This window comes from Somniosus microcephalus, chromosome 3 (genome assembly GCF_052327205.1).
Source record: "Somniosus microcephalus isolate GS21.2 chromosome 3, FLI_Smic_1.0, whole genome shotgun sequence".
Classification (NCBI taxonomy): domain Eukaryota; kingdom Metazoa; phylum Chordata; class Chondrichthyes; order Squaliformes; family Somniosidae; genus Somniosus; species Somniosus microcephalus.
Genome location: NC_140989.1, coordinates 124,312,092 through 124,336,358, shown reverse-complemented (window position 1 = coordinate 124,336,358; position 24,267 = coordinate 124,312,092). Strand labels below are relative to the sequence as shown.

General features: G+C 46.3%; 1 protein-coding gene across 2 annotated transcripts in view; it reads left to right on the top strand.

The window, feature by feature from the left end:
* wdpcp (WD repeat containing planar cell polarity effector) overlaps window positions 1-24,267 on the top strand; it is a 322,735-nt gene that overhangs the window by 123,042 nt on the left and 175,426 nt on the right. For both annotated transcript variants that reach the window (XM_085981577.1, XM_085981578.1), the window contains exons 10-11: window positions 6,593-7,202; window positions 22,411-22,599. In XM_085981577.1, the coding sequence (XP_085837703.1) occupies window positions 6,593-7,202; window positions 22,411-22,599 (799 nt within the window). The remainder of the gene's footprint in view (window positions 1-6,592; window positions 7,203-22,410; window positions 22,600-24,267) is intronic.

Below are 24,267 nucleotides of genomic sequence, written 5' to 3'. Positions count from 1 at the left end.
GTCCAGGCTTGCAGATACATGGGTTAATCACATCAGTAACTGCTTTTGCAGGGCTTTTATGTAATAATTTTTACCTTTTAAGTAACTCCTTAATAAAGAGTTCCATGACAAAAATTGGTTTTAAAAAGCTAGTATTACAGTGGTTGTATAATCTTTTCAGATTCTGCTGTTTCTTGAACTGCCGAAGATTAAGTCCTGCTTAGGGATTGTTAATAGCTAATGTTTTTGCAGAAAGTTAATTAGTAGGAAGGTCAAAGGATATAAGAGGGCCAATGTCTGTATTTAATAACCGTGTAGATTTTCAGGTCTGTATCTGGACACAACAGGATCTGGTTCTGCCTGATTGGAGAAAGGGTTGTCCCCACAGGAACATCTTGGGTTAGCCTAATTTTAATACCTTCAATAAGATTTTAGCTTTAAAGGGCTGCTGACGGGGGCTGATGGGAGCATTTAAAGGGATGCAGCTACTTAATGGTAAGTTGCTGCACGTCGAGCAAAGATTGTGTTCGAAGTGGCACAGAACTCAAAATTTTTATTGTCTTTTGTTGCTCTTTCTTCAGCCCCTCTCCTGCTCTGTCCTCTTCCTCCTCCCCGCCCACCCCAATCCTCTCTCTGCTCCCTGTCTCTCCCTTTCTTCCCACTCCTGTTCCCCGCACTCCCTTCCTGCCATCATCCCTCGCCCACATGGGCCCAGTTATCCCACCACTTTCATCTGAATATTGGACTTGATGCAATGCCACGGGAGATTCACCAGTTTCAATTAAAAGTCCAAATCACCCTATCGCGCGCTTTGCTGAATACATAGGGACAATTCTAACCATGCTCACCTGACGGGAACAAGGCGGGTGGGCAGGAGCTTAGAACCACTCCAGAACACTTACTGCACAGTTTGTGCTACATTCCCACCAGCCTGCATTTTAATCATACAGTTTTTTTTAAGTCAGTCAAGGCACCAGCTAGAGGCAGAAAGGAGTCTCGTGAATACAGGAAAAACTGGGTCCCATGATGCAATAGGACCCTGACGCCATTTTAACACAAAATAACAAAAGTCCCACCCATCACCCACCCTGCCAGTAACATCTAGCGGGATTGGTCTTTTCAGAGCCGCTAAAGCAATATTTAAAGGGGCACTCCTGCAGGTAAGTAGATCGCAGTGTGCAGTTGTGCTGTTTGGATTACCAGGAGAGTTTCTAGCTTCCAGATCGCTTCTTTCTCACATTTTTTTGCCCTACTTTCCCCTCGGTGAGCGCTATCCGCTTATCACGGGTGCTATTATTGGTAGTTTGATTTGGATGGAGGAAGAGTTGTCTTGTAATAGGTGCATTAGTCTCCGCATCCAGCGCCAGCAGCAGCTGCACCTATTAGAGGACAGCGGGTGGTGGGGGGTGGGAATGCTTGTTAGAGGCCATACCCAGCTCACTGGGTGTACAGCGCTTCCATGGATGTATTTGAAGAGCAGTGCAGCAAGAGGCTGCGCTTCTGGACCAGGACCTGCTGCCTGCTAGACCAGGGGTGCCATGCTTTGCCAGTGGCTCTCAAAGTGGCTTAACTTCTTTGCCACTGGCTCCTCCCAGTCTGCTACAGAGGACATCATCTTAATTTCCCAGTTTGTAGTACATAGCTGTATTAACTAGATCACCAATGCCCTGTTTGCCAGGGCTAACAAGTACATCAGCTTCCCCGTTGACCACAACAGTCAACATGAGAGGCCGAGGATTTGCAGCAGTGGCTGGCTTTACTTGTGTCCAGGGTGTCATTGAAGCAGAGGTTCAGGTATCTGGATAGGTTATGGGGAGGTCACTACAATATTCCCCCCAAAGAGGCTCCTGCATCATAGTTGTGTGTTGCATCCTGCCCAACCTTGCCACACCGAGAGGCCAGCATTTTGGAGGAGCCAGCGCAACAAGCGCATTCTTCATCAGATGAGGAAGTCCAGGGGGAAGGTGAGGAAGCAGCAGAAGGAGGTGGTACATTTTAGTTTTTAAAAAATAATAATTCCGCTTTGAATGGGGTTAGTTTGGGTGATGTAAAAGCGTAGAGGGATTTAGAGGTTTAGCTTCAAAAGATGTTTAAAAACAGCACTTCAAGTGGATAAGTCCATAAAAGAATACTGGGATTTATGGCAAGAGGTATAGGCCTAGAAATTCAGTGGGCTGCGCCACCAGTTAGCGCCTAAAGAGGGCACTCAGTGGCTTTAGCGCCACTGGCCACACCTCCCGCGATATTTAGCTGGGGCGCTAATGGCGGCGTTAGCCTGTTGCGCTGTGCTGCCACTGATGACGTCATCGGTGTGCGCAGTGCCCCGCTACTGCCCCGATCTCGATATTCGGTAGCGCCCGCCTCTGTAGCACCGTTCGCAAATCGCGCCCGGTTCATGGGACCTTGCAGTGGCGCAAATTAAGGTGGAGGTGCGGGCTGGCCGTTTTTTTCGGCGGCCGCCTGCCAGCACCTTCGTCCCTGGCCTCCTGATCTCCCCCCGCGGCAGTGCTGGCTGTTTTCTGAGAGCCCGGCACTTCTCCTCGGTGCCGGGCTCTTTTGCCGGCACTCGCGATCTCTGATCGTGCTGGTGCAGGCCCCACCCCCTTAAGAATGGGAGGAAGGCCTGCAGTACCGCAGCATGCCGTGCCGCAGCGTGTGGCGCTGCGGCACGTTGCGCTGCGATATTCAGTTTCAGCGCCCTAAGAGGGACGCGGAGCGCCTCGAACCTTGCCCCGTGTCCTTCTTGGGGCGTTCAAGCTGAATTTCCGGCGGTCGCAACTGCTCCGATCACTGCGCTAATTTCGGCGCCCAGGCGTGCTTGGCGCCCCGTTTGCGGCACCACCGAATTTCTCCCCCATAGAATATAAAAGTCAAGATGTAATGGTGAATCTATATAAAACCTTAGTAAGATCACAGTTGGAGTACTGTGTACAGTTTTGGGCTCCACACTGTAGAAGTGATATTGAGGTGATAGAGAGGATACTGTGCAGATTCACTGGGACACTGCCTGGTATGAACAAATACAAGAAGGATGAAAACATTTGGGCTATTTTCATTAGAGTGGGAGATTATGCAATGATTTGGTAGAGATATTTAAAATTATGAAGGTATGAAACAGACTATTTCCAGTAACTGGGGTTTCTAGAATGAGGGACATAGCTGTAAGATCAATTGTAAGAGATTTAGGACAGTGAGCAGAAGGTTGTGAAGCTGTGGAATGTACTACCGAAGTTAGTGATTGAAACAGAGACCATGGGTGTAACTTTCACCTTTGGCAGGGGATAAAGTGGACAGTAGCGGATCAGCTGCTCAATATACACCTTATTGGACAGGAAGATTGATGGGTGTATAATAGGTCGCCGATCTGCCACTGTCCGTTTTAAGCCCCTGGCCAAAGATGGGAGTTCTGCCCCATATCAACGTTTAAAAATCAGTTAAATAGGTGTTTGAAGGAAAGGGGGAATAAAGGGATGTGAGAACAGGGCGGGCACAGGGATTAGGACTACATGTGGAGGATAAGCACCAACATGTACTGGTTGGGCCAAACAGTCTGTCTCCGTGTTGTAATTTCTATGCAATCTTAGTCATGTCAGTTAGCTGGCAGTACATCGTTGTATTAAACATGTCACGAATGCCATGTCCAGGGGTGCTTCTGAATGCATTCAGATCCACATGGACCCAGCAAACCACAGAGAGTTTAATCACCTTGTTCCAAGTGGCTGGATTCCCAAAGGGCAGGGTACCATTGCCCATCAACTTCATCAACAGGAAGGAATTTAATTCCCTAACTATCCAGATGGTGAATGATACATGTTCCTCCTGCTCACACGTGCTCTGTGATTGACCCAGTGATATATACCCTCTGTTTCAGTAGGCGCCTGTCTCCAATCTTGGCTGGTGCTTGAATAAGTAAGCTGCCATGACAGAGTGGGTGAATCTGGGGGAGGAAGGATCCCTCAGGAAGTGCCAAGCTGCTTGTCAGATGCTTCTTTCTTGTAGTGTTCAACACTTATGAGGGACAAAAAGGACATTCATTTTAGGAAGGTGCTTTCTGGCTTGTGAGCATAAGATGTGACTGATGCGCTATCAATTACTCATAAAAGACGGAGAGTTAGGAGAGTAACTAAAGGCTTTTATTAGCAAAGAACAGAGCATGCCTCTCGTGGTTGACTGGGTTCCAAGAAGCAGGGGGCTGCAGGTCAATCACCTTTATACCTGGGCCTGTGGGTGGAGCCAGCCGAGACATGTTGAGGCATGCATAGGTACAACAGTGTGCAGCAACAACAACAACAGTGAATAACAATAACAGTGGTTTACCACATTCAGCCCTTGTTTAAAATTGAGTCTGGCGGGGTGAAGTGTACTAAAGGTTCGTGTAAGTAAGTCTATCAGGTGGCCTTGTATGCCGTCCTGATCGTCGTGGTGGCGGCGGTGATGGTGCAGCATCCAACGTTGAATCTGGCGTCTCATTGAGCGGTTGGATGGTCAATGACGGGTCCTGGGGCTGCGGCATGCCGTCTAGCGGGGTTGGGTTGTGGGTAGTGGTGGATGGCAATGGTAGTGTTTCAGGGGCACCCAAAGGTGCGAGATCTCGTGTGGGGGCCTGTGTCCTCCCGCCCGTCCGGGTACGCTACGTAAGCGTACTGGGGGTAGGCGTGGGTAGTGGTGGGTGGCGAGGGAGGTGTTTCGGGAGCACCCGAAGGTGCGAGGTCTCGTATGGAGACTGTGTCCTCCCGCCCGTCCGGGTACACCACGTAAGCATACTGAGGGTTGGCATGGAGGAGGCTCACCCTCTCGACCAGGGGGTCCGTCTTATGGGACCTCACGTGCTTCCGCAGTAGGACGGGTCCTGGAGAAGTCAGCCATGTTGGTAACGAGATCCCCGATGTGGACTTCCTGGGGAAGGAGAACATTCCCTCATGAGGGGTAGCATTGGTGGCTCACCTTTGAGGCCAGGATTTCCAACTTGTTTTCGTCCAGGGTCACAGTTGAGGCTTGCAGGTAGGCCTCGAAGCAACGCAGCCAATGCGCGAATTTGGTAGCCGAACCCGCTTCTTGGGGGTCTAGGTCCAGGCATGTTGGTCTGAGGGCTCGCAGCAGCTCCTGCTGCTCAGCGTTTGGTGCAGCAGCCTGCTGTACAGCGTTTGTCGACATTTTGTTTTTGCTAATAAAAGTGATGCGCTATCAATTACTCATAAAAGACGGAGAGTTAGGAGAGTAACTAAAGGCTTTTATTAGCAAAGAACAGAGCATGCCTCTCGTGGTTGACTGGGTTCCAAGAAGCAGGGGGCTGCAGGTCAATCACCTTTATACCTGGGCCTGTGGGTGGAGCCAGCCGAGACATGTTGAGGCATGCATAGGTACAACAGTGTGCAGCAACAACAACAACAGTGAATAACAATAACAGTGGTTTACCACAGTGACTGAGCAATAACAGGAGGCCTTTCAAGTCATGAGAATGTCTGCAGACAGGAAACGCTCACAGTTCTGTATGTGGTCCATCCCATTGTCAGCCTGGGCCTGACCGCTCTCCTCCAACCTCTCCATCTGCCCAGTGTATCTCCCCAGTGGTTGCAGAACTTTTTCCTCATGCCTACTGAGGGGTCTGATGCAACTATTTCTTCACCTGTGGCGGGTTGTGTGCATGCCTCTAGGTGTGTGCATGCCTTTCCTTTGCAAAGAACACAAAGATTTAGTCATGCTATAAACTAATTCACATTGTCCTTCACCCAGGTGTCTGCAGATATTCCCGTGCAAACTTGCTATCAGGTGCAGGCAATGCAGCAGTTTCTTCACTTTGCACTTAAACCTTGCAGGAAATGTGACAGTGGAATGGTATGAGAGGAGATGTACCCATGGCAGGGATGGTGGGGGGTCTCTTGTGCCCATTCATTTATTCTTTTACACTATGTGGTCCTGGATGGTGTGGAGGTGAGTCATGCTTCCAGCAGTATTCAGTGTTTCTGGCACTGAAGAGCTGTTTGTGGGGATGTAGAATTGGCGCTAAGCATTAGTGTCACCACCCTTCAGACTGCCTGGGAAATGACTCTCTGGCTGCCAAAGAGCCATTTTCTTCTTGCCATTATTTATGCCAGCATTATCTCCATCGCAGCTTCTGAGAATCTTTAGGCCTTGGTTGTTGCAGACCCCCCCCCCACCAATGATGCTCCTCCTTTTGCTGTTGCTTTTCAATTATCAAGTGCAGCTCCGGTGCATGCACACCTGGCCAAACAGTTGCAGCAGCCTTTAACTGCTGCAGCAAACCTCAATTTCTTTCTCTCCTAGCAGTGGAGACCCAGTCAGGAGCAGGATTCACGCACGTTACATAAGGCCCTCCTTAAGGTAAATGTAGTCGGGTGCCGGCAGGATCAGATGTCCGGTTGGAAGTCCCGCCCTACCATTTTACCGACGATATTCGGAAAATACAGCCATTAGTATCTGAACATTTAAAAATATTATGCATTGCTTTACAAACACAAGTACTGTATAGTATTTATCCATGAGTTGTCCTCTGATTTCTAAATGTATAAGTAGGAACAATATAGCAATTGTTCACGTGTTATATCAACTATTCACTTTAGTTAATTTGTGTACTGTTCCTTTTCCTTTTCAGATTTTAAGCTTCATACGCACAGAAGGTGATCCACTTGATGCTGGTTTTAGTATTAATCAACCCTGTCAGGTCCATACAGTAGAATGCTTCATCAATCAGGACAAAGAACCAATGGCAGACAGCTGCATTTATGAGTGTGCTCGGAATAAATTACAACGCGTGGCAGTCATTAGCATCCCGTTGAGGTCCCAAGCCACTTGCTGCAGCAGGAATATTACAGAAGACAAGCTTGTATTAGGTTGTGAGGATTCTTCACTTATTTTATATGATGCTCATCGCAGGGTGACTTTACTAGCTCAAGCTGATTTGATGCCTTCTTTGATCGAATGGCATCCTGATGGTGCAGTAATTATGGTGGGCAGCTGTCAAGGTGAAGTTCAGTGTTATGACATGGCATTGTCCCCGATGAAGATGCAGTTGTTAGCGGAGGACGTAAAACCTGCAACCAAACTTCAGCTCAACCAGCACTTTATTGTAACAAGCAGATTGGCCCAAATTCAGTGGACAGTTCCTCGGGTTATTCCTCCGAACAGTGACAGTCTCAATGTGCATGATCTCATGTTTCTGAGATTTGACAAAGGGCCTGCTGGAGTACTTTGTTTGAAACTAGGTGAGCTCTCTGCAACTTGACAGTACATTTGTTCTGTCCTTTACACTTTTTTTTTAGAAAAAATTACAAATAGTTTACGTTCTTCAGTTTATTAATTATTTTGATTCGAAATCATAGCTGTGATCCATACGTTATCCTCTAACCTACTAGCGTCTCTAAATTTACATTTACTTGCACATAATGTCAAATATATTTATAATAACCTGCAAAAAGAATTCAATATTCATTTGAGTTAGTCATAATAAGATATGTATGGAAAAAAATCTTATGCAGTCTAGTGAGGGAGTGTGTAAAATGTCCAAGTCATAATGTCATAATTAGAAATTTGATTGTCAATCATTCAATGTGCCAGTCAAGTTTTACCATTAATTTTCATGCCATGTGGAAAATGTATGTTATGGAAATAGTGGTGTGTTTTAAAGCTGGAGAATGATATAGTGATCTTTTTAACCATGATGTTAAATTTCTTTCCCAATTGGTAAAAAAGTCCCATTTTTAGATTCTCCTGATATATCCACAATTTCCCTACCAATAATGTAGGTAATCCAAAAAACCATAGAAGGTTCCAGCACAGGAAGAGGCCATTTGGTCCATCATGTTCGTACTGAGTCTTTGCTAGAACAGTCCAACACTCCGGAGAGTTTTAGTGGTTCAGTCAGGAACTGTGTCAAAATTCAAGATGAGACTGGATAGGTGGATGAAGGAAAAGACGATAAAAGGGATATTGGAACAGGGTGGGTAATGTGATTAGGACCATTTGCTCATCATGTGGATAAATACTGATAGAATTTTTGGGGGGAATGGCCTGTTTCTGTATTGTAATATGATAGAATTTTATATTGAGTTTGAAATGATTTAGTTAAATCCGAACTTAGGGTCTTAAATCTAAACAAAACAAATTACGTTTGGGGCGAGTTGGCTAAGGTAGATTGGGAAACTACTTTGAAAGGTATGACAATAGACAAGCAATGGGTAGCATTTAAAGAATTAATACATAATTTACAACAAATATACATTCATTTAAGGTACAAAACCTCCACAGGAAAAGTGGTCCAACCGTGGCTAACGAGAGAAGTTAAATATTGTATTAGAATAAAGGAGGAGGCTTATAATGTTGCCAGAAAGAGTAGTAAGCCTGAGGATTGGGAGGATTTTAGAATTCAGCAAAGGAGGACCAAGAAATTGATGAGGAAAGAGAAAAAGAATGAGAGTAAATTAGCAAGAGACATTAAAAACAGATTTTAAACGTTTCTAAAGGTACATAAATAGGAAGAGATTAGTGAAAGTAAATGTGGGCCCATTAGAGGCAGAGACAGGAGAAATTATAATGAGCAATAAGGAAATGGCAGAGACATTAAACAAATACTTTGTATCTGTCTCCACAGTAGAAAACACAAAAAACATTCTGGAAATAATGGGGAACCAAGGGTCTAGAGAAAATGAGGAACTTAAAGAAATCAGTATAAGTAAAGACATAGTACTGGAAAAATTAATGGGACTAAGTGGCGACAAATCCCCTGGACCTGACGACCTGCATCCTAGGGTTTTAAAAGAGGTAGCTGCAGAGATAGTGGATGCACAAGTATTAATCTTCCAGAATTCCCTAGATTCTAGAAGCGTCCCCAAGGATTGGAAGGTAGCAAACATAACCCCGCTATTTAAGGAAGGACAAATGTAAGAAGTCACACAACACCAGGTTATAGTCCAACAGCTTTATTTGAAATCACAAGCTTTCGGAGCGCTGCTCCTTCGTCAGACTTCACCTGACAAAGGAGCAGCGCTCCGAAAGCTTGTGATTTCAAATAAAGCTGTTGGACTATAACCTGGTGTTGTGTGACTTCTTACATTTGTCCACCCCAGTCCAACTCCGGCATCTCCACACCATGGCTACTTTAAGAAAGGAGGAAGAGGAAAAAAACGGGGAACTATAGGCCAGTTAGCCTGACATCAATAGTAGGGAAAATGCTAGAATCTATTATTAGGGTCGTCGTAACAGGGCATTTAGAAAATCATAATATGATTAGGCAGAGTCAACATGGTTTTATGGAAGGGAAATCGTGTTTGACAAATCTGTTAGAATATTTTGAAGATGTAACTAGTAGGATTGATAAAGGGGCCAGTGGATGCAGTGTATTTGGATTTTCAAAAAGCATTTGATCAGGTGCCACACAAGAGGTTACTACACAGAATTAGGACTCATAGTATTGGGGGTACAATATTAGCATGGACTGAGGATTGGTTGACGCATCACCCTATGGAGTGGGGGCAGTGTTGGCCCACCGCATGCCAGATGGAGTGGAAAGGCCCATCGGGTTTGTTTCACGCACGCTCACAGCTGCGGAAAAGAACTATTCACAGCTTGATAAAGAGGGGTTGGCCATTATATTTGGAGTAAAGAAATTCCATAAGTACATATATGGGAGGAAGTTTGTAATCAGTACTGACCACAAGCCTCTTATTAGCTTACTGAATGAGATGAAAGCGGTGCCTCAAATGGCATCACAGAGAATAATGAGATGGGCAGTAATACTAAGAGCCTATGAATATGTGATCACGTACAGAGCCAGCAAGGAAAACGGGAACGCGGATGCTCTCAGCCGCCTGCCCCGCTCAAAATCTCCTCACAGTACTTCCCCTGAGGAGCACGTCCTGATGCTGGATCAGGAGATCAGTCCCCTGATGACGTCAGCGCAAATCCAGGGCTGGACAGCCAAGGACCCCGTTCTGTCAAGGGTCCGTGAGTATGTGTTGAAAGGCTGGCCAGATCACCGTGAGGGACCGGAGTTCGCGCCGTACAGACAGAGACAGCATGAGCTCAGTGTCCAAGATGGATGTGTGCTATGGGGAGCACGCATCATAGTCCCAGAGCGGGGACGCTCTACTTTGATGGAACAGTTGCATCAATCGCACCCAGGAATGACTAGAATGAAAGGACTGGCTAGGAGCTACCTGTGGTGGCCTAACTTGGATGCTGAAATTGAGTCAAAGGTAAAGTCATGCACTATATGTCAGGAACAGAGGAAAGCACCTGCCGGGGCACCACTCCATCCCTGGGAGTGGCCCAGCAAACCCTGGAGGAGAATTCACATAGACTATGTGGGACCTTTTATGGGCAAAATGTTTTTGGTGCTGGTTGACGCTCACTCAAAGTGGATCGACGTTTATCCAGTGAGCTCTGCAACGACTGATGCCACACTGAATTGTCTCAGGAACAGCTTCAGCACGCATGGTATTCCAGAAATGATTGTATCCGACAATGCACAGTGTTTTGTTAGTGAAGGGAGCAAAGAATTCATGGTAAGGAATGGAATCACACATGTCACCTCGGCTCCATATCACCCAGCCTCAAATGGGTTAGCCGAGCGAGCCGTGCAGACTTTTAAGGAGCTCATGAGGAAGAGCTCAGGTGACATCCTGGAGACCAAGCTCAATAGAGCCTTGTTTAGTTATCGTATAACACCCCAAGCTACCACGGGGCTTTCTCCGGCTGAGTTGATGATGGGGAGAAAGTTGCGGTGCACGTTAGACCTGATACACCCAGATCTCAAAAGCAAGGTTGAGACAAAACAAACAAACCAAAAAGCGTACCATGACAAACATACTAAAGCTCGCCATTTCGCCATAGGGGACTCTGTGTACACCCGGAACTTCGGTTATGGACCGAAATGGATACCAGGACTAATCCAGGACATTACAGGACCTGTGTCGTACTCCGTGTTACTAGGGAATGGTCGAGGGGTTTGTCGGCATGTGGATCAGCTTTTCAGCCGGCAGCAGGGGGAACGGCCTCAGATGGAACAAAGGGCAGTAGAGGAGGCTGTTCCAGGACCCAGCACGGCTTATAAGGTGCCAGTGGACACTGGTACTGCCAGGCCACAGCGGGACAGAGTAAAACCAACATCAGAGACTACTCCAATCTCAAGTGCGAATGAATCTGAGAATCCACCACAAGTGGAATTAAGACATTCACAAAGGATTCGCAAGCAACCAGAAAGACTTATACAAACCTGTTAACTTAGTCAGGGGTTAACCATGGTTAGAGCATACTGGTTAATTAAAACGTAGTACCTAGTAAGGGTTATTGTTTAAGAATTGCATACGGCAATCTTAAGGGGGGAGGAGTGTAGTAACCTGGGAGGTTATGAGTAACCTGATGCACCAGGTGGTGCTGTGGCAATTGCTCTCCTGAGTTAAGTCTGATCTGTACTGGTTGTACTCTTTGTTTTTGCTGCCTCATGGCAGAAGCTTTTATGTGCAAGTGTTGATTAAACCATGTTACGGAGTTAACCGGTGTCCGTCTTTATCTATGGGTACCTCAAGATACCACAGTTAATGGACAGAAAACAGAGAGTAGGAGAAAACAGGACTTTTTCAGGTTGCCAGGCTGTAACTAGCAGGGTAGCGCAAGGATCAGTGCTTGGACCTCAGCTATTTACAATCTATATTAGTGACTTAGATGAAGGGACTGAGTGTAACGTATCCAAGTTTGCTGATGATACAAAGTTAGGTGGGAAAGTCAGAACCGAGGATGACTTGCTTCCACACTAAAAATGAGTTCTCAGGTGACTGATGAGTCCATTGCAGGATCTACAGTGTCTGTCACAGGTGGAGCAGACAGTGCTTGAAGGGGCAGGTGGGTGGGGTGCTTGGGTTGAAGTGCGCTCCTTCCGCTGTTTGCGCTTGGCTTCCGCTTGCTCCCGACGAAGAGACTCTAGGTGTTCGGCACCTTCCCGGATACTTCTCCTTCACTTTGTGTGGTCTTGAGCCAGGGATTCCCAGGTGTTGGTTGGGGATGTTGCACTTTTTCAAGGAGGCTTTGAGGGTGTCCTTGAAGCATTTCCTCTGCCCACCTGGGGCTCTCTTGCCGTGTCGGAGCTCCGAGTAGAGCGCTTGTTTTGGGAGTCTCGTATCGGGCATGCGGACGATGTGGCCCGTCCATCGGAGCTGATTGAGCGTGGTCAAAGCTTCGATGCTGGGGATGTTGGCCTGAGCGAGAACACTGACATTGGTGCGACTATCCTGCCAATGGATTTGCAGGATCTTGCAGAGGCAGCATTGGTGGTACCTCTCCAGTGGTTTGAGGGGCCTGCTGTACATGGTTCATGTCTCTGAAGCATACATGATGGCGGGTATCACTACTGCTCTGTAGACCATGAGCTTGGTGGTGGGTTTGAGGTCCTGGTCTTCAAACACTCTCTTCCTCAGGCGACTGAAGGCTGCACTGGCACACTGAAGCTGGCGTTGGACTTCGTCATCGACGTCTGCCCTTGTTGACAGTAGGCTCCCGAGGTATGGGAAATGGTCCACATTGTCCAAGGCCTCGTCATGGATTTTGATAATTGGGGAGCAGTACTGTGGCAGGGGCAGGTTGGTAGAGGACTTTGGTCTTGCGGATATTTAGTGTAAGGCCCATGCTCTCGTATGCTTCGGTGAAGGTGTTGACGATGGCTTGGAGTTCGACCTCATAGTGTGCGCAGACGCAAGCGTTGCCCGCATGCTGTAACTCAATGACAGAGGATGGGACGACCTTGGATCTGGACTGGAGGCGACAGAGGTTGAACAGTTTCCCGTTTGTTCTGTAGATTAGCTCCACTCCAGCGGGGAGCTTACTGAGGATGAGATGGAGCATTGCAGCCAGGAAGATCGAGAAGCGCGTTGGTGCAATGACACAGCCTGGCTTCACCCCGGTCCGTACGTGAATTGGGTCTGTGGTGGATCCGTTGGTCAGGATCATGGCTTGCATGTCGTCGTGAAGCAGGCGGAGGATGGTGACAAACTTTTGAGGGCAGCCGAATTTGAGGAGGACACTCCATAATCTCACACGGTTGACGGCGTCGAAGGCCTTTGTGAGGTCAAAGAAGGCCATGTACAGTGGTTGGTGCTGTTCCCTGCATTTCTCATATAGTTCACGTGCGATGAAGACCATGTCCATTGTGCCCCTTCGTGGGTGGAATCCGCATTGCAACTCTGGGAGGAGCTCTTCAGCCACTGGGAAAAGGTGATTGAGGAGGATTCTTGCGATGACTTTCCCTGTGGCAGACTGCAGGGAGACTCCTCTAATTACCGCAATCGGACATGTCACCTTTCTTGAAGATGGTCACGATTACAGCATCTCTGAGATCCCCTGGCATGCTCTCCTCCTTCCAAATAAGAGAAATTAGTTAATGTATTCACGCCAATGGTGCTTCTCCACCATGTTTTAGCGCCTCGATGGGGATTCCATCTGCTCCTGAGGCCTTGTTGTTCTTCAGCTGTCGGATGGCTTTTTCAACCTCATGCCGGACTGGGGTTGTGCTGAGGTGGTGGCGAGTAGCATGCTGCGGGATGGAATTGAGGACACTCGCGTCGAAGACAAAGTCTTGGTTAAGGAGATCTTCGAAGTGCTTCTTCCAGCGGGCACTGACTGCCTCTCTGTCCTTGATGAGTATCTCTCCATTCTTGACCCGCAGTGGGGTAGGACCTTGGGTGCTTGGGCTGCAGGTGGTCTTGACTGCGCTAAAGAATCTATGCACATCGTGGTTGTCGGCTAGTTGCTGCGCTTTCTCCACCCACCATCTGTTCTTTAGGTTGCAAGTTCTTTGTTGGACCTCGGCCTTCGGGCATCTGTAGAGCTGCTTTCTTGCTCTCGAGTTCTGTTGCTGTTTCCAGATCAGGAATGCCTTGCGCTTGCGGCTTATTAGCTCCTGGATCTCCTGGTCATTCTCGTCGAACCATCTGTTTCCTGGTCGAGTGACCGAGCGTCTCTTTACAGGTGCTGATTATGGAGGCCTTGAGTGCAGACCAGGCGTTGTGGACACTCTGTGCCTCTGAACCACTGGGAGTCGTCAGGTTGGTTGTGAGGCGCAGGCTGAATAGGGTTTTCTTAGCAGGGTCTTTGAGTGCTCCAGCGTTGATTTTCCTTCGACATTGCTTCTGTTGCCGCCGCTGTTTTGGGGCTACGTTGATGGAGATGACAGAGTGGATTAGGCGGTGGTCTGTCCAGCAGTCATCAGCTCCTGTCATGGCGCGGGTGATGCGGATGTCCTTGTGGTCCCTCGCTCGGACGATGACGTAGTCCAGCAGATGCCAGTGCTTGGAGCAAGGGTGTTGCCATGAAGCCTTGTACTTGTCTCTCTGATGGAACAAAGTGTTGGTTATGACAAGGCCATGTTCTAAGCATTTCGTCAGGAGGAGGGTACCATTGGAGTTGACTTTCCCTACCCTCTCTGCCGATCACACCTCCCCAGAGGTCTGTGTCCTTTCCAACTCTGGCGTTAAAGTCGCCAAGGAGGATCAGCTTGTCGCCTGTTGAGAGACTCATCAGCGGCAGCAGCGAGAGCGGCCCTGGGTGGAGACTGAGATGCAGAGACCGAGGATTTAAGGAGCGGGAGAGAGAGAGCGGCCCAGACTCACCGGCGGCAGCAGCGAGAGAGGCCCTGGGTGGAGACTGAGCGCAGAGACCCAGGATTTAAGGAGCGGGGAGAGAGAGAAGTAAAAAGTAATCGAAGTGTGACGTCACCAGAAAGCAGGTAAGTGATTGGTTGGTGAGTATTTCACTCTCTTTTTTCCAAACTTAATTTTTGTGGTTTATAGTTTCTAGGGTCTCTGTTGTGTAGTGAGGAGTGGTAGTAAACAAGGGCCCTTGAGTATATCATTTAATTGTAGTGTAATTAGTGGTATTGATTTGATTTAATTTAATTTGAACTAATTAAAGGGTAAGTCATGGCAGCACAGCTCAGCCCCGTGGCATGCTCCTCCTGCACTATGTGGGAAATCGGGGACACTTCCTGTGTCCCTGACGACCATGTGTGCGGAAAGTGTATCCAGCTGCAGCTACTGACAAACCGCATTGCTGCGCTGCAGCTGCGAATGGATACATACTGGAGCATTTGCGATGCTGAGGACATTGTGGATAGCACGTTTAGGGAGTTGGTCACACCGCAGGTAAAGGGTGCACAGGCAGAAAGGGAATGGGTGACCGCCAGGCAGAGTAGCAGGCGCAGGCAGGTAGTGCAGGGGTCCCCTGTGGCCACCCCCCTCTTAAACAGATATACCAATTTGGATATTGTTGGGGGAGATGGCTTATCGGGGGAAGGCCGCAGTAGCCAATTTCCTGGCACCATGGGTGGTTCTGCTGCACAGGATGGGAGGAAAAAGAGCGGGAGAGCTATAGTGATAGGGGATTCTATTGTAAGGGGAATAGATAGGCGTTTCTACGGCCACAAATGAGACTCCAGGATGGTATGTTGCCTCCCTGGTGCAAGGGTCAAGGATGTCTCGGGGCGGCTGCAGGGCATTCTGGAGGGGGAGGGTGAACAGCCAGCAGTCGTGGTGCATATAGGTATCAACGATCTAGGTAAAAGACGAGATGAGGTCCTAAAAGCTGAATATAGGAAATTAGGAGGTAAATTATAAAATAGGACCTCAAAGGTAGTAATTTCAGGATTGCTACCAGTGAAACATGTTATCAGAATAGAAATAGAAGGCTATTTCAGATGAATACGTGGCTAGAGGAATGGTGCAAGGGGGAGGGATTCAAATTCCTGGGACATTGGAACTGGTTCTGGGGGAGGTGGGACCAGAACAAACTGGACGGTTTGCACCTGGGCAGGACCGGGACCGATGTCCTAAGGGGAGTGTTTGCTAGTGCTGTTGGGGAGGGTTTAAACTAAAATGGCAGGGGGTTGGTAACCTGTGCAGGGAGACAGAGGAAAGAGAAGCAAGGATAGAAGCAAAAGACAGGAAGGAGAAAAGCAAAAGTGGAAGGCAGAGAAATCAAGTGTGTAAATCAAACAGGGCCACAGTAAATAATAATGCTAAAAGGACTAAGGGTGTTTAAAAAAACAAGCCTGAAGGCTTTGTGTCTTAATGCGAGGAGCATTTGTAATAAGGTGGATGAATTAGCTGCGCAAATAGATGTAAACGGATATGATATCATTGGGATTACGGAGACATGGCTCTCGGGTGAGAAAGGCTGGGATTTCAGCATTCAGGAAGGACAGGCAAAAAGGAAAAGGAGGTGGGGTAGCATTGCTGGTTAAAGAGGAAATTAACACAATAGTAAGGAAGGATATTAGCTCTGATGATGTGGAATCTGTATGGGTAGAGCTGAGAAATACCATGGGGCAGAAAACGTTAGTGGGAGTTGTATACAGACCCCCAAACAGTAATGCTGAGGTTGGGGATGGCATTAAACAGGAAATTAGAGACGCATGCAATAAGGGCACAGCAGTTATCATGGGTGACTTTAATCTACATATAGATTGGGCTAACCAAATTAGTAACAATACTGTGGAGAAGGAATTCCTAGAGTGTATACAGGATGGTTTCCTGGACCAATATGTCGTGGAACCAACTAGAGATCAGGCCATCTTAGACTGGGTATTATGTAATGAGAAAGGATTGATTAGCAATCTTGTTGTGCGAGGCCCATTGGGGAGGAGCGATCATAATATGATAGAATTCTTCATTAAGATGGAAAGTGAAGTAGTTGACTCAGAGACTAGGCTCCTAAATTTAAATAAAGGAAACTACGATGGTATGAGGCGCGAGTTGGCTAGGATGGATTGGGGAACGTTACTTAAAGAGCTGACAGTGGATAGGCAATGGCAAACATTTAAAGATCATATGGATGAACTACAGAATTTGTTCATCCGTGTCTGGCATAAAAATAAAACAAAAAAGGTGGCGCAACCATGGCTAATGAGGGAAATTAGGGATAGCATAAGATCCAAGGAGAGGACAGATAAATTGACCAGAAAAAGCAGCAAACCTGAGGATTGGGAGCAGTTTAGGATTCAGCAAAGGAGGACATATTAAGGATTAATTAAGAGGGGGAAAATAGAGCATGAGAGTAAGCTTGCAGGGAACATAAAAACTGACTGTAAAAGCTTCTATAGATATGTGAAGAGAAAAACATTGGTGAAGTCAAGCGTAGGTCCCTTGCAGTCAGAATCAGGGGAACAAAGAAATGGCTGACCAATTAAATACATACTTCGGTTCTGTCTTCACAAAGGAGGACACAAATAACCTCCCAGAGATGTCGGGGAACATAGGGTCTAATGAGAGGGAGGAACTGAATGAAATCAGTATTTGTAGGGAAATGGTGTTAGGGAAATTGATGGGATTGAAGGCCAATAAATCCCCAGGGCCTGATAATCTACATCCTAGGGTACTTAAGGAAGTGGCCCTAGAAATAGTAGATGCATTGCAGGTCATCTTCCAAAATTCTATAGACTCTGGAACAGTTCCCATGGATTGGAGGGTAGCTAATGTAACCCCACTATTTAAAAAAGGTGGTAGAGAGAAAATGGGGAATTATAGACCGGTAAGCCTGACATCGGTAGTGGGGAAAATGCTAGAGCCCATTATAAAAGATAAGTAATAGCAGAGCACTTGGAAAACAGTGACAGGATCGGACAAAGTCAACATGGATTTACAAAAGGTAAATTGTGCTTGACTAATCTACTGGAATTTTTTGAGGTTGTAACTGGTAGAATAGATCAGGGAGAACCAGTGGATGTGGTGTATTTGGACTTTCAGAAGGCTTTCGATAAGGTCCCACATAAGAGATTAGCGTGTAAAGTTAAAGCACGTGGGATTGGGGGTAAGGTACTGACTTGGATAGAGAACTGGTTGGCAGACAGGAAGCAAAGAGTTGGAATAAACGGGTCTTTTTCCGAGTGGCAGGCAGTGACTAGTGCGGTACCGCAGAGATCGGTGCTAGGACCCCAGCTATTCACAATATATATTAATGATCTAGACGAGGGAACTAGAAGTAATAGCTCCAAGTTTGCAGATGACACAAAGCTGGGGGGCATGTGTGCTGTGAGGAGGATGCAGAGAAACTCCAGTATGATTTGGACAGGTTGGGTGATTGGGCAGATGCATGGCACATGCAGTATAATGTGGATAAATGTGAGGTTATCCACTTTGGTGGCAAAAACAAGAAGGCAGATTATTATCTGAACGGCAATAGACTGGGAGAAGGGGAAGTGCAGTGAGACCTGGGTGTCCTTGTGCACCAATCGCTGAAGGTAAGCATGCAGGTGCAGCAGGCGGTTAAGAAGGCAAATGTTATGTTGGCCTTCATAACGAGAGGATTCGAGTACAGGAGCAAGGATGTCTTGCTGCAGTTGCACAAGGCCTTGGCGAGACCGCACCTTGAGTATTGTGTGCAGTTTTGGTCGCCTTATCTGAGGAAGGATGTTCTTGCCATGGAGGGTGTGCAGTGAAGATTCTCCAGACTGATACCTGGGCTGGCATGAATGACATATGAGGAGAGATTGGGTTGATTGGGCTTATATTCACTGGAGTTTAGAAGAATGAGAGGGGATCTCATTGAAATTTATAAAATTCTAACAGGACTAGACAGACTAGATGCAGGAAGGATGTTCCCAATGGCGGTGGAGTCCAGAACCAGGGGTCACAGTCTAAAGATAAGGGGTAAGCCATTTAGGATGGAGATGAGGAGGAATTTCTTCACCCAGAGAATGGTGAATCTGTGGAATTCTGTACCACAAAAGGCAGTAGAGGCCAATTCATTAAATATATTCAAGAAGGAGTTAGACATATTTCTTAAGGCTAAAGGGATCAAGGGATATGGGAGAAAGCAGGGACAGGGTACTGAATTTGGATGATCAGCCATGATCTCATTAAATGGCTGTGGTAAACCACTGTTTGTATTCCTGTTTGTCCTGTTTGTATTCCACTGTGTACATGCCTGGACATGCCTCGGCTGACTCCTCCCACAGGTCCTAGTATAAAGGTGACTGCTCCCCAGCCCTTGGTATCCTGGACCGGTCGACCACTCGAGGCAGACCTCCATTCTGTTGTTAATAAAAGCCTTTAGTTACTCTTCTAACTCTCAGTCTTTTATGAGTAATTGATAGCGCATCAATGGCGGAGCAGGCTTGAGGGGCTGAATGGCCTGCTCCTATCTTCTATGTTTCTATGTTGGGACTCGGGACAGGGATTGTTCGAGGCTGGAGTAGAATTCCTCTTTGGTCTCATCTGTGGCTTCCAGTGTTGGAACGTACGCACTGATGACCGTAGCACACTGGTTCTGGGCTGGGGTGAGCCGTAGAGTCATGAGGCGTTTGTTTATTCCACAAGAGGAGTCTCTGAGACATTCAACTAGCTAATTTTTTATGGCGAAGCCTACCCCATTTAGGCGGCGTTCTTCTTCAGGTTTGCCTTTCCAGAAGAAGGTGTAACCACCGCCTTGCTCCTTGAGCTGGCATTCTCCTGCCCGCAGGGTCTCGCTTAGGGCGGCGATGTCTATGTCGAAACGTCTGAGCTCTCGGACAACGATAGCAGTACGGCGTTCCGGTCTGTCGCTGTTGGGGTTGTCCATGAGGGTCCTGATGTTCCAGGTCCCGAACTTCATTTTAGAGGGTAGAAGATGCCTGTGCGTGAATTCTTTTAACGTGGGGTGGCCGTTGCACACCAGCTACCACATGGTCTTGACAGAGGGAAGGTCTTAGTCCAATGGCAAGGGGACTGACAACCAAAAACTCCCATTCCTACTGGGGGAGGAGAGAAGCTGTGTAACACTGGCGGCACACTATGTTACAGCTTGCCATGAACAGAGGGACAACCAGTAAACTAAGACAAGAATATATATAAACAAGGCGAAAATATATTTATAAACTCAGGGATATACCTGTTTATACACTGTATGAATGTAACCGCGTTTATGTGTTCAACCATAAATGTATTTTGATGCTTTGGCAACATAAGATGTACCTTATCATGCCAATAAAGCGATTTGTATTGTATTGTATTGTATTGGATCCAAGACGATTGGAGACCAGGTGGGAAAGTAAGCTATGAGGAGGATGCAAAGAGGCTGCAGAAAGATATCGACAGGTTGACTGAGTGGGCAAGAACATAACAAATGGATTACAATGTGGGGAAGTGTGAAGTTATCCACTTTGGTAGGAAAAACAAAAAAGCAGAATATTTTTTGAATGATGAGAGACTGGGAAATGTTTGCACTCAGAGGAACTTGGGTGTCCTTGTAAATGAATCACAAAAAGTTAACATGCAGGTACAGCAAGCAATTAGGAAAGCAAATGTGAGCTTTTGTTAAAAGGGATTAGAGTATAAGAGTAAAGAAGTCTTAGTACAATTATACAGGGCATTGATGAGGCCATACCTGGAGTACTGTGTACAGTTCTGGTCTCCTTACCTAAGGAAAGACATACAGGTACTTGCCTTAGAGGGAGTGCAGCGAAGATTCACTAGACTGGTTCCTGGGATGAGGGGATTGCCCTATGAGGAGAGGTTGAGTAGACTAGGCCTATAATCCTTAGAGTTTAGAAGAATGAGAGGTGATCTAATTGAAACATATAAAATTCCTAAGGGGCTTGACAGGGTTAATGCTGAGAAAATGTTTCCCCTGGCTGGGGAATCTAGAACACTGGATCACAGTCACAGAATAAGGGGCGGGCCATTTAGGACTGAGATGAGGAGAAATGTCTTCACTCAGAGGGTTATGAATCTTTGTAATTCTCTACCCCAGAGAGCTGTGGATGCTCAGTCGTTCTGTATATTCAAGACAGAGATCGATAACATTTTGGGAACAAAGGGAATTAAGGGATATGGGGATAGTGCAGGAAGGTGGGGTTGAGGTAGAAGATCAGCCATGATCTTGTTGAATGGTGGCGCAGGCTCGAAGTGCTAAATGGCCTACTCCAGCTCCTAGTTCTTGTGTAATTCTTATGCCTTGCTCAGAGTGGGTATTTATTGCGTGGAGATTTGTACTGCAAACCCACAACTTATTATTGATATGTGGCACCCCATTGTGGTAGAGCTGTGAGACTTGAGATGTAAATGGGTTGATGTCAGATTGAATCGATCTTCAGACTCAATAGTTGAGTCCCCAGCATGTGGTGATTTGAAAGCCTAACTGCAGGTTGCAGATCACAGTGTAAACATGGTCTTCTGCAATTCGGCTCCCAGGGGGCAAACTTGAGCAGGGCTAGGGAGGGGAAAAAAACCATATCTAAAATCATTCCTCAAGTGGTTGTCCCTCCTGGGTATAATGTTACAAATATTTTTAATAGCTCCAGAATTAACCAAATAGTTTTACGCGTGAGCATCGTGACATCACACAAACGTCAGGATGTCACCACACGGATAAATTCCAACAAACTCAGTTCAGCTTTTTGCAATGCCAGTATGATTTGACCCGCCAAACTCAGTGAGCTCGGGAGCAATTCACTCCAAGTCCAATTACTGGCATGTAAATGTGCTGCACCGCTGTCTTTCATTACTTATTTTAAACTCATTTTGAAAAAAGTTAACTTTTTTATCATAGTGTTCCATTTCTACCTTGCCAAAGGCTGTTATGGGCAGCTGTATGGTGTTCGAAAGCACTCCATTAATTACATTTGCATGTTTGATCCATTTCTAGATGCTGCCCATTAGAAAAATGCTAAATCACCTGGTTACCTCTACGGCATACTACTTTCTCTAGACACCTGCATAGCTTTTTCTGCTCTCCCTAGTGGTTTGGCTCATGCCTGTTTCCCAGAAATCTACAGATTTTACTTCATATTGCAAGCACATTTCATTTTACTTTTATTGCCAGTAGGCTCTGAGAGGGGATTTAGAGTTCGAGCTGCTAATTGCCAGCTTGTAATTTTAATTGGACTGCTTCCCTGAGCACTGTTCTTAAATCAATTAGGCAATGAGTTGTCTGTCACTTCATTCTCCTGTGTAGGTCATTTGGAAGCTCACCACCCACAAGAGGTCAAGCACCCAGATGGAAGAGTATTGACATCTACAATTAACATCTCTCACTTTTTGTGATTCCTACTACCTGATTGCCTTAAACATTCCAAAAATGTAATGACTGAACTTTTTTTTCCTGACAATATTGCATTGTTACAAGTCACAAGACTTATGTGACTGGGAATTATGTGCCAGTGAGTACTGCTCTTCTACCATAGTTACAAGGTTAAGCAGTGTGCTGATTAGTCACTCCTTGTTACTAAGATCAAACGAATTCTCAGCATCAATCAACTCCTAAATAATTAACCCCTTTTGTTAGTGACCTAGTTGTTAGGAGACTGTGTGACTGACATAATTGCCTGGACCTACAGTATTTAATTCAATGGTTTCCCTCTAATTAACATCAAACTGAGGCCATTTTTAATTTTAAAAAATCAAATTTGTCCTGTAAATTGTCTTACCTCAAAAGTGTATTTTCTTCCTATGACAGGTGCCATATTGAGAGGACAGCTGAGTCCCACTGAACTCATCCGCCAATATATTCGTTATGAGCAAATCGATGAGGCTATTAATATCTTGTGCGGCATGAATTGGAACACTGTGGGCCCGCAGTGCTACACTTGCCTCATTGCCATTGTGGATCACCTCCTTAAACAAAAGCTTACGCCAGAAAGAGAATGTGAGATATGCATGAAATATTAAATTAACTGCAGTATTCTCCAGTCATTTAATTCTGTTCTCTTTTCTGTCCTGACAATGTATCTTGGTCCCAGCCTCAAAAAAGCACCAACTCCTGAACCACTTTTCCATCTCTCAAAACAACCAAACATTGATTTGTGGCAGTTTTAACTCCGTTCATGGTGTCTTGTGTCTATTAGCAACTGGGCTGAGCCTGCTCCAGAATAATTCTTCTTCCACAAACGTAATTAAATGCTTATCCAATAATGGCAGTTGTATCTTTCATTTTTATTTATTTTATTATTTTTCTCTCTTTACTCTCGATACTGTACATCTTTCTTCGCCAAGAGAACAGGCTGGAGCCCTGCTTGTAACCATGCTGTTCTATCCTCCACTCCAAGCAAGTGCTTGCTAGGTACCTGGAGTTATGGGCTCTCCGATTATCCCTTCATCCCTGATTCCTGCTGAGCATTCCACAATTGTTAACATGGTTGAATATGACATCTTTCTATTTTAATGAAACATTTTGGAGTGAAGAATAAGGAGAGAAAGATAATCTAAATGGTGAAACTTTAAAAGGAATAGAAGAGCAGAAAGAGGTTTTAGTTACATCAATCTTTAAAAGTGGGAGTACAAGTTGATAAAGCTGTTTTTTTAAATTAAAAAGTGTATGTGATCCCAAGTTAATAAATTGGGGCAGAGAGTACAAAAGCAAGCAAGTAAGTAGTGCTAAACTTAAACAAGTCAGTGGTCAGGCCAGAGAATATTGTGTCTAATTTTGAGCGCCTTACTTTACGAAGGATGTTGAGGCCATGTAGAGACTGTAGAATGTATTTACTCAGGGATATGAGAGGCTTTAGATACGAGGAGAAATTACAGGAACTGGGGCTCTTTTTCACTAGAACATTGACAATTAAGAAGTGCTCAAATGTTGAAAATGATGAGGGGCTTTGATAACCCCTGATATCCACTGATCAGTGAGTGGGGAATGATTCTATGATCTAGAATTCCGCTCTGCTGGTGGAAGTGTGGCTGAATGGATCTCCTGTCCACCCCAACCTCAAACTGTTGGCCCCATCACAAGGTGCGGGACTGGGCCGGGTTGCCAAACCCTCCCGGAATGCAAGGGAGAGAGCGGGAGACTGGGGGCCAGTGGAACTAGGACTTTAGCGGGGGGGGAGGGGGCGGGTGAGAGGAAGACAGAGGAATGGGTTGGACATGGGGATCAATATTTTCTGCAGAGACGGGAGCAGCAGCAGCACCGTAGTGAGTGGGAGCAGTGTCAAGAGAGGAGCAGCCAGTAAAGGGGTGAGTGAAACCTGGGGAGCTTACTTTGGGTAAATGGGGATGGAGACCAAGGATTCCCACTGGAAAAACAAAGGGAGAAAGAAGATGCTTGAACTGACCACATGTAACTATTCAGGCAAACTAAACCGTCATTTAAAAGCGAATTGGATAAATTTTTTAAAAGGAATATAAAAGGATCTGAGGATTTCCCCTCTTCCCTTCCCCCCCCACCCCTCGGTTTCCTCTCTTTTTCTCTGCCCATTCCCCCCCCCCCCCCCCACAGTTTCTTTCTTCCTCTGCTCACGGGCGGCATCCTGGTTCTCAGAACTTCTCGCCTATCAGCTGCTGGCGTGTAACCACGAGTAAAAATACTCAACTACAG